General features: G+C 46.5%; 1 protein-coding gene across 1 annotated transcript in view; it reads right to left on the reverse strand.

The window, feature by feature from the left end:
- DCPS (decapping enzyme, scavenger) overlaps positions 1–14,357 on the reverse strand; it is a 38,634-nt gene extending 24,277 nt beyond the window's left edge. The window contains exons 1-2 of the mRNA XM_059414061.1: positions 14,116–14,357; positions 12,803–12,983 (exon numbers count right to left, since the gene is read on the reverse strand). Coding sequence (XP_059270044.1) covers positions 12,803–12,983; positions 14,116–14,316 — 382 coding nt within the window. The 5' untranslated portion in view covers positions 14,317–14,357. The remainder of the gene's footprint in view (positions 1–12,802; positions 12,984–14,115) is intronic.
- Positions 14,358–16,193: the final 1,836 nt, after the last annotated feature.

Below are 16,193 nucleotides of genomic sequence, written 5' to 3' on the forward strand. Positions count from 1 at the left end.
AGCCAGTTTCAACTTATTTGACCCAGATGTGCAGGCTAGGGGAGCTGGAGAGAAGCAACAGCAAAGCATGATCCGCGTGTGAAGCCCACCCCACCTCCCACAAGGGCCAAGCAGAGCTACCCGGGGGACAGGGCAGATGACCGAGACTGGCAGGGTGCACTAGCAAAGAACCCGGGCAGAAGGACTGGCAAGGGAGAGGGGCTGCAGGGCCTCCTGGGGGACATGCATTACCTTCCCTCCTCTTGGGGATCTCCCCTGACGAGGTGACCCTCTCCTCAGCCCGGCCTCATGGTGGCCAGAGAGCAGGCCGGAGGCTGGAGAGGAGGTGGTCTGTGTCCTGCATCGCAGGGATGCTTAAAGTACTCAAGGGGAGGCCTGAAGAGACTTTCAGATCAAAAATAAACAGGGATGAAGGGTGTGGTCAGGATCCTACTAGAGGCTTTGGCCGCTCCACAGCAAACCTTCAAACCACTAATTACCTGTCTCCAGGGCAGCTCAGAGATGCTATTAGAGGCAGAGGAGAGGCACATGCTGATTTTAGCCAAGCCCTGGATCTGACAGGCTCCTTCCCTCCTCCACCTCCTCCTCAGTTCTCCGAGGCCTGGGAGGTAGAGGAGGCGTAAACAACAGGGCCCGATGGCTCACAAGCAAATTCGGCAACTCTGAATGCTTCTCCAGGGCTGCCTGCGGTGGCCTTTGGTTTCATGGTCTCAGAGGTGGCCCATTAGGAATGGGAAATGCTGCTATACGGTGGCTGTGGGGCTTACAGCACTCCACAAAGATCCATTTGAACACGCCTGAGAACTGGTACGGAATGAGATAATGGAGGCATGGACGGACAGCCCTGCCCTCAGAGCTGAAAGACCCCTACATCCCCATACACAGGAAGCAGCTATTCTGGGGTTAAGCAGACCAGTCTACAAAAGCTGTTGTACCAAACACTCAGGAGTTCCAAAACATGGCCCCTCTCACAACTTCCTGCCTAAAGGCACTTCCTTATTCACTCAGAGAGGGGCACAGGGACCCGGTCTCAGCGCAATACCCATGGACACTGCCACGTTGTGTGTGCTGGTAGGAAGGGGGCAGAAGATCAAAGGTACGGGGTATATTCCCCACTGAGAGGGGCCTCGGACTACCAGAATTTTAGATTATCACTCACTAAGAAGTCTGGATCAGAAAAGGACAAGAGAACCAGGCTGCCATAGGCTGGCAGCCACAGCCGGAGCCAAGCAATGAAGTGGAACCAGCTCTCCTGTTGGTAATCCGCCTTCACCCACTGGTCCTGAGTAAGCTGACTTTTCTGCTGACTTGAGCCTCAAGACTGCCACAGAGTCTTGGGACCTTGCCCCATCTGGGGGAGACAGAGAGAATGAGAACACCAGTCTTGTGGTGTTTCTTCACTGCTTCTGAATGCAATGGCTTCTCCTGGCTTCGTGGAAACCATGAGTCTAAACCGAGAATTGAACACGTGGCTTTGGCTCTCAGCTGAAGGGAGAAGTTGGGGACACAGAGAAGGCAGTACACAACGGTTCCTGAGCTGAGGCGGCAGAGGAAGGAGAGCAGGAGTCAATTAGACCACCAAAAGAAAGGAAGAACTCAGATTCTGTGTAAAGAATTTAACCCAGGAGTTAGGAGCCTTTCCATCTTGAAATGTCTGCTTTTTGTTATTCTAGTGTCCCTCTAAGCCCCAAAAGGGGCTTGGCTCCCTGGTGTCAGGAGCTCTGAAGCACCCAGGGAGAAAAGTGGACAGAAATCTGGCATCCTGGGGCGCGCTGCTGGCTCAGCTGGTTAAGCATCTGCATTTGGCGTGGGTCACAATCTCGGGGTCCTGGGATCGAGTCCCATGTCAGGCTCCCTGCTCAGTGGGGAGCCTGCTTCTCCTTCTTCTCCCCACTCATTGCTCTCTGTCACTCTCTCTCAAATAAATAAAATCTTAAAAAAGAAAAGAAAAGAAAAGAAATCTGCCATCTTTAGGTGGCTTCAAGTGATGAAACCAAAGGAGTAGATTCCTATGGGTTCAAAGCCCAGCTTATGCCAGGAACCTACCCTAAAGCTGTGTCCATAGTGCTGCCCTCACCCAGAACTCCCCTTCAACTTCCCACCCTCCCATCACCAAGTCCAGCTGTCCCAGGGGCCACTGCGTCCCCAGCCATGGGAGGACCTGCCCCTGCACACCCTAATCCACCCGCTCCCAGTGTGCACCCCTCCATAGTTCCGTGCTCTCCATTAGTATCTCACAGGCCATTTCTGTAAAGAGCTGTAATTCATGAGTTTGGGGTCCACGTATCTTGGGAGAATGCAGTACTTGCTGATGAACTGACAAGCCCCACACAACAAGGGTCATTCAGGCTGTGAAGGAGGGAGGCAGAGGCTCTATTCCAAGCTAATCTGATCATCTGCTTCTTTGTTTTGTTTGGTGATTCGAGGTTAACATCTTAAGAAATATCTACTCAAGCATCAAATAAATACATTCTCAAAGAATTCAAAAGTCTAATCCCCAAATCTTTTCATTGAAACATACACTAACAATAGTTGGGTATTTACTATCCCAGTCTTTAATGAGTTTACATATATATGAACATATCTACATAGAGTTCTTTTTTTACGATTTTATTTATTTGAGAGAGAGAGAGAGAGCCAGCGAGGGTGCACGCACAAGGTGGGAGAAGGGGCAGAGGGAGAAGCAGGCTCTCCACCAAGCAGGGAGCCTGACGTGGGGCTTGCTCCCAGCACCCTAGGATCATGACCTGAGCCGAAGCTTGGACCTCTGATGTTTAACCGACCAAACCAGCCAGGCACCCCAAGGTCTTTTCTTGTTTAAGTATAAATGGGCTGATCCTTTATGGACCTCTGGTCCATACCTAGCTGGCTCCAAGTACCCAGGCACAGAGGAAGGGAAATGAAGGCTCAACCAAAGGGCATCGAGAACAGCTGTACCAACTGGTTCCATCCAGTGCCACACCCTCATCCCAGGGGTAGGCACTTAAAGCCAGATGAAAACAGGAGGGCTGTCCTCCAACGACAGAAAGCCATGGACTAGAGCAGTGGTAGGCAAGCTTTTCTGTACAGTAAATATTTTAGGTGTTGTAGGTGATGCTGTCCCTTTTTCATATTCTTCTTAGTTTTCTTCTGTTTCAAATGCCTTGTTAAAAATGTAAAAACCATCCTTGGCTCACAGGCCATATAAAAAGCAGCAGCCCACAAGCTATAGGGGACAGGAGAGCAGGAAGGGTCCAGCATGGGCACGCTCCAGCGTGCCAAACAGCGCCCACTGGGCCTGCTCCCCATCCACACAGCACTGGGCCAGCTACTCATCCAGGACTATTGTGGAAATAGACCTACCAGTGGATGGTGAACAAAGCCCACATCAGCTCACCAGATTATCAGCCCGCCTCTTCATTTTTAAACATAAATAAGCTAACATTCACCAGACATTAAGAGAAAACCAGCGGCCTGAAAAAGAATGACCAAAATAAACAACGAGAAACAGATCCCAGAGGAAATGAGATCATGGAAGGGTCAGGAGATAATTTTTTAAATAATTCTAATTAGTGTGTTAGAGAATGTCAATTTGGACCTGTAAAGCAAGAGCAAGATGCTAAGAAAATGAAACAGAGAATCATGAGGGAAGAAAATTTAAAATATGATTGCGAAATTAAAACCTTCACTAGAAAGGTCTGGAAGATAAAGTTGAGACAATCTACTGGACTGTAAAAAGAAAAGAATAGTTAAAAGGAATAGGAAAAGTGGGAGAACAGAAGCAATACACAGGATCACTCTAGGAGACTAACATCTAATAGGGTTTTCAGTAAGAGGAAATAAAGGAAACAAAGGGAAGGAAATTATCAAAGAAATAACAGAAAAAATGTAGAGCGGAAGAATGACCTAAGACTTTAAACCAAAAGGGTCCAAAAGTACAATGAATGAAAAAAAAAATTCAACCATGACGCAGCTATACAATGCTTCAGTACACCTAAGATAAAGAGCATACTAAGATAAGCTTCCAGAGAAGAAAACTAACAAAGCAAGAAGAAAAAAAAGAATGAAAATGAAAAACCAAGTTAAGTGTAAGAAAATGAAAATCTATCATCAGATACCTTGTTAACAACAATGGATATTTGAAGTCAATAGATCAGTGTCTTTAATGTTTTGAAGGAAAAGAAATTTAAATTCTGTATTCGGTCAAACCATCAATCAAAAGTGAGGGTAAAATAAAGGATTCTAGGTTTACCTTTCATGTGTTCTTTCTGAGGAAGTACTTAAGACTGTACATTAGCTAAGTAAGAGACTAAAACAAGAGAGACATCAAATCCTAAGAACAGTCGATCTAACCCAGAAAAAGCTGTGACAGGAAGGCTAAAGTTGAGGGCCATACAGCAAGTCTAAAGAATCAGCTGTCCAGATTGGAGCAGCCGGAAAGAATGTTCTGGAAACAATATTTCCAGGAAGGAAGGACTTATCATGTAATGAATTATCAAACTAAGTGGCTGGATAATTTCAAAAACAGAGTAAAGGCTCAGTATTCTTTTAGTCACAATCAAAAAAATTAAAAAAAAAAAAAAGAAGCAACTAAAAATTTTATGAAGGAAAAACATAAAATAATGGTTCAAATATGAAGTAAACTAAAAAGCGTCATGATTTGAAGAACTGCTGGAATGTGAGAACAGAACAACCATTTCACCTAGATATTCAGATGCACCCTCGTTCCAGGGGTCTGAGGGTCTCAAGCACTGGGCAGGTAGGAGAGGAACCAGAATCCTAGTCCTCTGCTTGAGTGTGTAGCGCACATTAATCTGGCCACATTAATGTAAGGCTGTTTACTGGTGGGCAGCTCAGAATCTACTTACAGACAAAGCACACAAGACTTGATTACAATCATGCAACAGAACATACCATAAACCATGTGAAATACAAGCATGGCGGACAGAAGTCAGGAGACAGCAAAGTAAGAGAAGGCTAGAGGCACGGATGGATATTCTTAACTGACAGAGTGACAGCCTCAAGGAGAGGGATCAAGGGCTAACAGTTGCAGTGTATTTAGGATTCCGAAAGTAATTTTTTAAAACCCTAAAAATAACAATATAAACAAAAAATACTGGAAGGAAGGCACCTGGGTGGCTCAGTGGGTTGAGCCTCTGTCTTCGGCTCAAGTCATGATCCCAGGGTCTGGGATCAAGGTCCGCACCTGGCTCTCTGCTCAGCAGGGAGCCTGCTTCCCCCTCTCTCTGCCAGCCTCTCTGCCTACTTGCGACCTCTCTCTCTGTCAAATAAATAAATAAAATCTTTTTTTTTTTAAAAAATGGAAGGAGAGGGGAGGGAGGGTGTGAAATGTATAAAAAGGAACTAAACCTTTCCATCTCCATTGCGGAGGACTAAGAAAGTCAAAATGTGACAAATCATGGAGTTGCATTAGCTTATTTTTCAGTTAGGGTCTAGAGGAAACTACCAGAAGCACTAATCCCAGAAATTCTCTTCACGGTAGCTGCTTCTGGAAGGCAGGGCCAGGGTGGGGCAGAGTGGTACAAAAGCCTGTTCCAGGCCCTGTATATAAGCCTTTCAGTCCTATTTGATGACTTGACCATGTGACTGTATGACTTTGATGAATGGCCTAGCCCTATCACAGAGATCTATTCAGTAGGTCCAGATTCTGTATTCGAGAAAGCTCCGTAAGCATTTGTGATGAACGGTTCTAGTTAAAAATCACATTACTAAATAAATCTCTGAAGTTCCATTCAAACCTGAGATACTGTGGTTCTCTGCTCTCTCACAGGATACCGAAGCCCACTGAGGTGGGCTAACTAGCTATCAGATTCCCCATTTTTCATTGAGAGAAACTGAGTCTCAGAGCAATTCCATGACTTGCCCTGGTGTGACCCACTGGCTGTAAGCCTGGGGTGTTTCTCATGTTAGACGATGGGGCTCTTCAGTACTCAGCCCAGGAGGTAACCTTTCTGGCAAGACTTTCCCTGTTGGTCACTGTTCAGAGACCTGAACCTCTGCTGCAATGAGAGCCCTGCCGAGGACACCCAGAAGGGACGGGGCGACGAGCCCGTGCCAGTATGTGTAGGAGTGGAGCCCACAGAGCCTGGTACCAAGCCTTCTCCTCCAGTAGCTGGAGGACCTCCCCACACTGCCCTGTTCTACCAGGGCTGGCCTCAGGCTGCAGTGCACTCCAGCACAGAGAAGAGTCAGGCCCCACCACTTCTCTGCACCAGAAAAAAGACGGTACGCAGAAATACAAGTCTGCTAATGCCCAAAACCCAGAGGAAAGGAGGCCTCAGTCAAACACTTTCAGTCACAGTGACTGGAAACCAAATTTGAGAATGAAGGCAGGACCCTATAAATTAGTGGGGGAATATTCTCAGCTCTTCTAAGGACCTGCTGGTTTTTCTTTTTTGTTTGTTTTGGTTTTTTCTTAACTTTTAATTGGAAATACACTGTACAATATAAAACATGTGGGGCACCTGGGTAGCTCAGTAGGTTAAGCCTCTGCCTTCAGCTCAGGTCATGGATTGAGCTCCGCATCGGGCTCTCTGCTCAGCAGGGAGCCTGGTTTCTCCTCTCTCTCTGCTTGCCTCTCTGCCTACTTGTGATCTCTCTCTGTCAAATAAATAAATAAAATCTAAAAAATATATATATATGTATATATATATATATATAAAACGTGTGTGAATACGTATGTATACATACTTTTACATATACATGTATGTATGTAAATATAAAAGATATACTGTTTTTTTTGGTTTTTTTTTTAAAGATTTTATTTATTTATTTAACAGACAGAGATCACAAGAAGGCAGAAAGACAGGCAGAGAGAGAGAGAGAGGAGGAAGCAGACTCCCTGCCAAGCAGAGAGCCCGATGCGGGACTCGATCCCAGGACCCTGAGATCATGACCTGAGCCGAAGGCAGCGGCTTAACTCACTGAGCCACCCAGGCGCCCAAAGATATACTGTTTAAAGACCTAAAATAAAACAAAAGAACACCCATGCATGGAGTGTGCAGCCCAAGAAACCGAGCACTCCCAGAACTTTGGACGTCCTCTCAGCCCTGTCCCTACCAGGGATAATCGCTTTGCTGAATAAGGCATTCATCATTTCTTTTTCAGTCTTATTAATTGTATTAATTATGCATGCATCCCTAAGCAGTATATTGTTTAGTTCTGTTGTTTCTCAACTTTATCTAACTGGAACCACCCTGTGTGTATTCTGTGTCTTGCTTCTCTAGCTCGAGGTGGTGAGATTCTTCAAGTATGTAGCTGTGGTTTGTTTACTTTCACTGCCTGAAAGAAGTGGCCCAGTACAGGGAAACACCTTGATTTACTTATCAACTCTATTGTTAATTGATATCTGGATTGTTTCTAGTCTTTTCTATCGTGAACACTACTACCAGAGGAGACTCTTATGGGAATGGAGAGTTTAAAATGTTCCTTCCCAACAAGCCCTCAGTCTGGACTCCAGGGGTCCCGGTTTTGCCTCTGCAAGGAGCACAGGGAGGACAACTGTGCCTGTAGCTAAAGTATCCAGAGTTCTCAGCAACCAAAGGAAGATGTCATTCCGAGGTTCCCTCTACTCCCTGCCCTGGCCTCACTCTCACACAGACGCCTTCTCCTCCTCTGAACCTGAGATTCCACACCCCTGGCTCTACATTGGGGAAAACAATTGGCCTTTTTAGACACGGTCTGGATTTCTGAGTCACACCCCTCTCCCTAACTACCCACCCCCTCCTTCCCCAGGTAAGAGAGAACAGAGATCTTAATGAAAGGGCTCCATTGACAGGCCATGGGCGTGAGAGCGTGAGAGCTGAAGAAGCAGATGATCCAGGCTCTGCCCTGTGCAGACAGCCGGGGCGGCACTGACATGCCAGCCATCTGGCCGGCTCAGCCCTCATGTTTGCCACATGGCCACAGGGGGAAGAAAGAAAACCTGCCTGTGGTCAGGGCCAGGCATTTTCCCATGTTAGCTATACTGCTCCACTTAAGGCTCATGCAATCTTAAAGGGAGAAACCCCATAATAGAAGATGACTAACCCTTACAAAATACCCATCATATGCCAGTCACCATGCTAAGTGTTTCATGTGCTTATTTCCAAGGGTTATAACCCATGACAGTGATGATGAAATTAATTTAGGAAGTTAAGACCAGCATTTAAAAGGAAACAGACAAGAGTGGAATTCAGTTGAAAATACTAAGGGTAAGTTTTGTTTTGTGAACCTTTTGTTTCTCTTATATCCACATGTGTTTATTCACAACTACTGGGTCACAGTGTAAGATGTATCTCACACTGTGGGCAGAGGCTAAAACATTTTCTTTTTTTTTTTTTAAGGCGGGCAGGGGAAGAGGGAGAATCTTAGCAGGACGTAGGGCTCAATCTCACGACCCTGAGACCATGACCTCAGCCGAAATCAACAGTCGGATGCTTAACCAACTGAGCCACTCAGGCGCCCCTAAAACATTTCCTTATGTCATTTGTTTTGTAACTATCCCAGGATATGTTCAGTTACTAACCTAATTTAACAAGAACATAACTGAAGTGACTTCCCCAACTACATCTGTGTCACACACCGCAGCCATCAACTGCCCCCTCAAGCTCCGAACAAAGCAGCCTCTTTTCTGTTCCTCTTTCCTCCTCCAGGACACATGCTATTCCTTTGGCCCCAAATATTCCCCCACCCCCCTCACAGCTCTGCACAGCTGGTTCCTTTCCATCCTGTGGGTCTCGGCTTGAGTGTCACCTCTGCAGAGAGCCCCCTAGGGCTCCCAGATGAGCAGCCCCTCTCTAGCTCACGGCCACTGAAACGCTTGTTTCCTTGTCTGCTGGCTGCCTCTGTCCCTGGACGACAACTCCAAGGACACTGCGAGTATCTAATGCACTCACCTAGCACAGCACCAAACGCAGAGCTGGCCCTTCACCTCTGTTAAATGAATACAAAAAACTTACCAAGTCTTCACAGCTGGTGAAACAGCAAAGCCAGGATTCCAGCACAGATGATATCTGACCCAGGGCTTGCTCTTCACCTCTGTACTACACTAAAACTCAGAAACAGCACGACACTGCCTCAAGCCACACTTACTTAGTAAGTATTAGCACTAGGACAGGATCTGAGCCTGACTCCAATGCCCTGGCTCTCTCTATGTTGTCAACAAGGTGGGGGCGGGGGGCATGAATGGCTCGAAGTGGCAGCCTCTTGGGGTCGGCTGAGAATTTGGGAGGGATAAAGGAAGAGGATGCAAAACCTTCAGGCTGGAAGAGAAGAAGAGATTTGCCAGTGAGTGGAGAAACAGCAGAAGAAATCAGGAGAGCAGTCAGCTCAGAAATGTGGGGTGGGGGTGGGGCTTCCCTGAGCAAGTAGTATTATGGGAAAGACATCTGGAAGAATAGCCAGAGATGACAGAAAATCTCAAAATGGCAACTGTGCAGAGGGCTCTGGGGGCTGAGGCCATAGGAACCATGCCTTAAGGCCTCTGCAGGCAGTGTTAAGAGTTGGTGACTCCAAGACTCTGAGAATGGAGAGGTGGGGCTGGGATCCAGAAGACTGGCACAGAGGCCAAAGGGGCCAGCCACAGGAATACTATGGCAATGCTGCCACCTCGTGGCTGTGGAACACTTGGCCCATAGGCAAAAACTGAGCAGAGTTGGTTTGTGGGTTCATTTTTCAGCAGCATTTAGTGAGCACCTACTAAGGGGTCGGGCTGTTGGGGACTGGAAGTGGGTCTGACATGGCTCTAAACTTCCAGGACTTCTGTTTCCTACACCCAGGCAATAACCAAATCCTGTTGAGTTTACTTCCCTCTTTCATAGTAACTGGTAGTATCCCACCCCAAACAAGACTGCAGGCAGAGTTGGTTGTCTAATTCATCTCAAGCTCTAGGACCCAGCACAGGGCCTACAACAGTAGCTACTATTCAATAAGCGCTAAGTGTTTTTAAAGACCTTAATGTATCTGAGTTGTCTCATATTTTACCTAGAAGGTACCAGGGACCTCCAAAGAGAGATATCAAGTTGGTGTTTATTTCAACGAGCCTGGAGTCCTTAGAGGGAGGGGTGGAGAATGGAGATGGAGAAAGAAACATGGGCATCACCACACACAGATGGTATTTAAAAACCAGTACTTCACAAAGTCTGACTTGCATGTGACTCGCCTGGGGGTTTCGCTAAAACAGATACTAATTCTGACCTCAGAGGGGGCCTGAGATTCGGACTATTTAAGAAGCTCCAGGATAATAGCCATATGGCTGGTCCACAGACCACACTTGGCGAGGGAAAGAATCTGGAATGGGGTTAATGAACTACAGCCAGAAGATGAGCTCCATGGTCTCTTTCTCTACATCCAGCAAGCGAAGAGCGGCATTTTTATTTCTAAAGCGGTGGTTTAAAAAAAAAAAAAGGAAGGAAGAATATGTGAAAGAGACCACTGAAGCGGCTCATAAAGCTTAAAGTATTTCCTCTCTGGACAGTAAGTCTGCCAAACCCTGATCTAGACCATTATCCAGTTCTGGACATACAAGAGAAAGAGAGGAGGGCTGAGCCCTGAAACAAATTTTTATGACTTCCACTCACTGTGCCTAGTTTGGAGAGGGAAAATAAAAGTAAAATGAGCTGCATGTATACTAATGCTTGTGCTAAGACAGTGAGCCCCAGACACGATCGATGAGTTCCCATCTGAGGCTCCCAGGGGATAGGGGGTAGGAGAGGGCAATACTAGGGAAAAGGAAGGAAATGTTTGGGGTTCTGAGTGGGGAGGAAGACCTGTAGTGAGCAGGATAACTGACTGCCTCTTTCAGTGCTTAGCTTTAAAAAAAAAAAAAAAAATAGAAAGCCAGGGCAGAGGCCACGACCACCTGTGTGCTACTGGTATCATAGAAGTACTAGAAAAATAAAAGGCAAAGGCAAGGCTGTGAATTCTGCAGGGTTTCTCTGTGCAGCAGAACCTTCTGTATTTTGGCTAGGGGTGGGGAGCATGGACAGAGGAGCTGGGGAAGGTGAGAGAAAACGGTGGTGGCAGAGTAATGACCTTAGAGCTTATAGTTTGGGGGCTGCCCCAAGTGGTGTTTGGCGACAAAGCCTTCTGTCCTGCTTCCGCCACCCCCTGTTGAGGGCTACATTTCCTCAAATGTCAGCGCCTGAGAAAGTAAATAAAACTGTCCGTTTCCATCAACTTCAACCAATCAATCTGACTCGCCTGCCGCGGAGGTCCAGGCTGCACTGCCTTTGGCCATGAAAGGCTTGCTTGTTCCACATCAAGTGTTCACATATATCTCAAAAAAAAACAAGAAAAAACAGCACCCTTTCTTGGGGGTACAGAAAAGATTAAACCTAACAAAAGGGCTGTGGCAGAGTATCTGTAAAGCCAAATTATTCTTAAATGCCAGAGGACAAACAAAAAGAAGGATATTACAAAACTGCCATGTGCTACAAAGTTAATCCCAGAATTTCCTAATTCACAGTCAACCGGTCTCCTTCACACTTCCAACAAAGCTGCCTATTAAACTGAACCATCTAAAGGGAAAAAGCCCACATCATGCCTAGTTTTTGACATGGAAGCCAAAACAAAGGAAAGGAAATAAGTAACTTCTTTTTTTTTTAAATAAAGATTTTTCTTTATTTGACAGAGAGAGAACACAAGCTGGGGGGAGTGGCAGGCAGAGGGAGAGGCTCCCTGGCAGCAGGCTCCCTGGCAGAGCAGAGGGAGCCCGATGAGGGACTCCATCCCAGGACACTGAGATCATCACCGGAACCAAAGGCAGTCACTTAACCACTGAGCCACCCAGACACCCCATCTACTTTTTTTTTTTTCTTAAGTTTTATTTATTTACTTGAGAGAGAGAGCTAGAGTGAGAGAGAGAGAGAGAGAGAGAGAGAGAGACTGTGTGCACGGAGGGAAAAGAGAGAAGCAGACTTTCCGGGGAGCAGAGAGCCCAACATGGGGCTTGATCCCATGACCCTGAGACCATGACCTGAGCTGAAGGGAGACACTTAACTGACTGAGCCATCCAGGTGCCCCAAATTCTTCCTCTTCTTAATAATTAAAAAAATCCTGGCAATCCAAACAAATCTCTTGCCTTTTAGCCCATGAATGCCTGCCCTTCCCAAGTCCATCCCCCTTGAATGCACTCAGCGTCTCCCACACTAGAAGTGAGTTCCTGATCTTTGCAGCACCTTATATACTGCTCATCCCACAGCAGTGTGGTGAGTGAGTGCTCCTCTACTGAAAGATCTTAGTTTTTCTCTCACCTACTGGCTGTGTGATCTTGGGTAAGTCACTTAATCTTTCAAAACCTCCATTCCCTGACCTGTAAAGTCCAGTCATAATGAGGCTACCTCTGAGCACTATATATGAAAATACGTGTAAGATACTGAGAATGGTGGCTAGCACAATAATAAGAATTTAGCAAGTGTTGACAATCATTATTATTCGGTTAGGAGATTAAATGTTTTATACCATGAGTCACACTCCGTTCCCCAAGTAAACTACACCAATCTCAGCACTACTGACATTTCTTTATTATGAGGTTCCCATTCTCCGTTTTATAGAATATTCAGGAACATCCTTGGCCTCTCCCCTCTAGGTACCAGCAGCAACCCCTTCTCCCCAGCTCTGACAAACAAAATTGTCTTTAGAATTTGCCAAATGTCTCTTGGGGAGGCGAGGTGCAAAATCCCCTCCTGCTTCCATTGGGAACTACTGCACCAGAATATGCAAACTAGTTTTGGGGAGAAACCACCACACCTCCTAATTTCCCACCAATGTCCCCCCAACTGCCCCACCCCACAAGAAGCCACCTCAGCCACCACTTGCTCACCACTCAGCTGCCGTGGAGGAAACAGGTGATAAGTGCTGTAGATATCATTGGAGAACTGCAACTGGAGCTCAGGGTTGCCCTTCAGGAGCTGGGCCACCTGCTCTACCTGAAACGGTGTCTTCTCTAGGATCACAACAGCATCCTCTCCATCTCCATCTCCATCCCCAGAGGTCTCATTCACCTGTAGCCAGAGAAACCATCAGTGAGCCCAGGAGCAGAGGCAGAAGCTCTGGGGCCTCCCATTTCTTCTCCCAGAGCAACCATCTCATTAACCCAAATCCTTGGGGGCAGCACTCACATCTTTCTTCTGAAAGATGCAAAGCCTCTCCACTTTTTTCTATTTTAGGCTTGCAGGCCTCTATCAAATTCTCCCCACTGTACAGATGAAGAAACGTGTCAGAGAGACTAGGTGACTTGCCCAAGGTCACAGGAACAAACTAGAATCTGGGTATCCCAGTTAACTCCTAGCTCAAAAGTTCTCATAGCTAAAATCTTCAGCAGGTGCTACAGACAGAAGACAGGGCTAAGAGAACTACAGGGAATCATGCAAACAAAACAAAAGACACAGAGGCATGGTAGCCTAGGCCAAGGTCTTCCTGGTCCTCCCAAAATGAGAGCTCCTGCTAGGAATTCTAAAGAACCCTAATACCCATCTGCGACTGGGCCTCCTCACTAGTTCCCAAGATGGTCTCAATCTCTCCTCAATTCCTTCTATAGAGCTGAGCACATGGTATTAGAGCCGGCTGTACCAATCTGTACCAGAAGATACACTGCAACCCTGAAAATCGGGGATGGTAACTTTCATCTCTAGGTCTCCAGCACTTAGCTCAGCGCGTGAAATGTGAAACTGAATTAGAAATTCAATAAACTGTCTCCTCGGTTGGGGCTGAGATCCTGCACCGCGGGGATCCTATCTCCCACAGGCTCTAGGTCGTTCCATAGACGGACGATCCAGCAACATTTGCTGGTTCCCAGCAGCTCTATGTTAAATGAATACATAATGAACAGTTTGGAGAATTCAACCCGTGATTTTAAATCTGCAATACTCTCTACGAGTTACTTTTAGTAAAGGAGGACTTAGGAAAATTAACCCTAAGTCTGTGGATTTCCTTGATTCCATGGGTAAACTTGTCTCCTGTACGCCCCCGCCCCCACGCAGTTTAGTGGTACCCTCCCCCCCCCCCACAAGTAGTGCGATTGGTATTTTCCGGCCGAGCGCGGGTTTTTAAACATAAATAAATAAATAAATCCGCCTCCAAGGCGGTGATTGGCTCACCGCGACCCGCATCCCCGCCCCGCGCTCCTAATGGTACCTTCCCATGGAGAAAAATGATTTTGTCCCTCGCAGACTCCCTCAGCACTTTTTTCACTCTAAAGCCGGAGAACGGTAAGCGCACAGGGGCAGAGGTACCATTCCCAACTCCGGTTCCCTCTTCTTCTATGTCGGCGGCTTCCGCCTCCTCCGCGTCTGGCTCGCGCTTTCTCTTGCTGGGTTGAGGCGCTAGGTTCGCCATGTTGCTCGGCCAGAGCTGTGCGCCTGCGCCAAGCCTAGCCCTGCCCCGCCCCCTTTCGGCGCTCCGGCGGCCGCCGCGTCCCGCCTCCGCGAGGTGCAGCGACTACAACTCCCGACGGGCTCCGCGGCCCGAGTTGGTGCTGAGGGAAGAGAGACCAAGGCCGCGAGTCCCTAACCCTACCAGCTAAAGATGCTGCAGAGTGGGGCCGGGAGCTCCGGAAGGCCGGACCTGGAAAACACCTTTAGACTCCATGGATGCTTTGATACCTGACACCCTGGGTTGAACACTGACGTTTTAATAAGAATTACACGAATATTGTTTAATTAGCATGGGAAGAATGTTTCTGAAATCTGTTGAGCCCGTCTTATTTCTTGATTTTTTATGAGAGTCATTTAAACCATTTCCATTTTTCATCCATTTTCATTTCACAGAAATTTTCTTCGTGTTAAGTGCCGAAAAGAAAGGGAAGTGAGGGGCACCTGGATGGCTCAGTCAGTTAGGCATCTGCCTTCAGCTCAGGTCATGAGACCAGGATCCTGGGATCGAGCCCCATATGTGGCTCCCTGCTTGGTGATAGGAAGCCTGCTTCTCCCTCTCCCTCTTCCCCTGCTTGTGTTAACTCTCTTGCTGTTTCTCTGGCAAATAAAATCTGAAAGGAAGGAAGGAAGGAAGGAAAGAAAGAAAAGAAAAAAGAGGTGAACAGGGCAGAAATACATTTCTGTCACCCTCTTTTCTTCCAGGCTGGGGGCTTCTGCCTCCTCTGTTAACCTAATTTGCTCATGTCTCTGCTATGCATACAAAGATGTGATTTGCAGCTTGAATGTGAATCATCTGTCAGAGTTTCTGTGCTTTGCTTTACTTTTTTTTCCCCTATATAAAATTTTTACTTAAAAGAGAGAAATTATAAGTTTTTGGGGGGCTGTTATTTCAGGCTATCCCTTTTTCCTTGGTGTTATTTGATAGATATAAATTATTTCAAATTTACTAAAAAATTGTGCTGTTTTCTCCAAAGTCAGTTTTGAGTTGTTGTTTTGGTTTTTTTTTCCAGACAGAACTAATGAGTGAGAAAATTTTTGCAATTTTCAGTCAGTCAAAGTGCACTGTATGTCCATGACTGTTTGCTTTTGGATTATTTCTACCAGAAATATTATTGTGAATTGGATAAAAGGCCAATTGTTTTGTGAAGTAGAGAGCATTAGGAGGGAGACTTAGGATCTAGAATAATTATCTTCAGTCCAAAACTTGTCCACAAGTTTCCTGGATAACATCCCCCACCTGTGGGAGTATACAGCAGAAGGTGTTGAACTATGTATAAGGCTAGAACAAATGTTTTTGGGGGTTAATGGCCATAGCAAGACCTGTTCAAAAATCCAAGGCTTAGGGGCACCTGGGTGGCTCAGTAGGTTAAAGCCTCTGCCTTTGGCTCAGGTCATGATCCCAGGGTCCTGGGATCGAGCCCCGTATCAGGCTCTCCGTTCCTCAGAGAGCCTGCTTTCTCCTCTCTCTCTGCCTGCCTCTGCCTACTTCTGATCTCTGTCTGTCGAATAAATAAATAAAACCTTTAAAAAAAATCCAAGGCTTAGATCTTATGGAAATTTCTAAGTATGTATTCTCTTTCTTTCCCTTTTTCCTCTCCCCATCCCCACACCAATCTCCCCCTATCTTTCTTTCTCTCTCTCCTTCTCTTCTCTCTTTGGAAGAGAACTTGAGCAGAGTATCTATGTTTTAACAATAACAACAACAACAACAAAAATATCCTGAATTAGGAGCCATGAACTCTTGGCCCAAGGCTGTGGAGCTTTGGGCAAGTCACCTACCCTCTCTAGGCTTCCATTTTCTTTGTGCTAAACACTGTCCATCCTGAACAAGCCAGGGAG

The sequence above is a fragment of the Mustela nigripes genome, chromosome 1, assembly GCF_022355385.1.
Source record: "Mustela nigripes isolate SB6536 chromosome 1, MUSNIG.SB6536, whole genome shotgun sequence".
NCBI classification, from domain to species: domain Eukaryota; kingdom Metazoa; phylum Chordata; class Mammalia; order Carnivora; family Mustelidae; genus Mustela; species Mustela nigripes.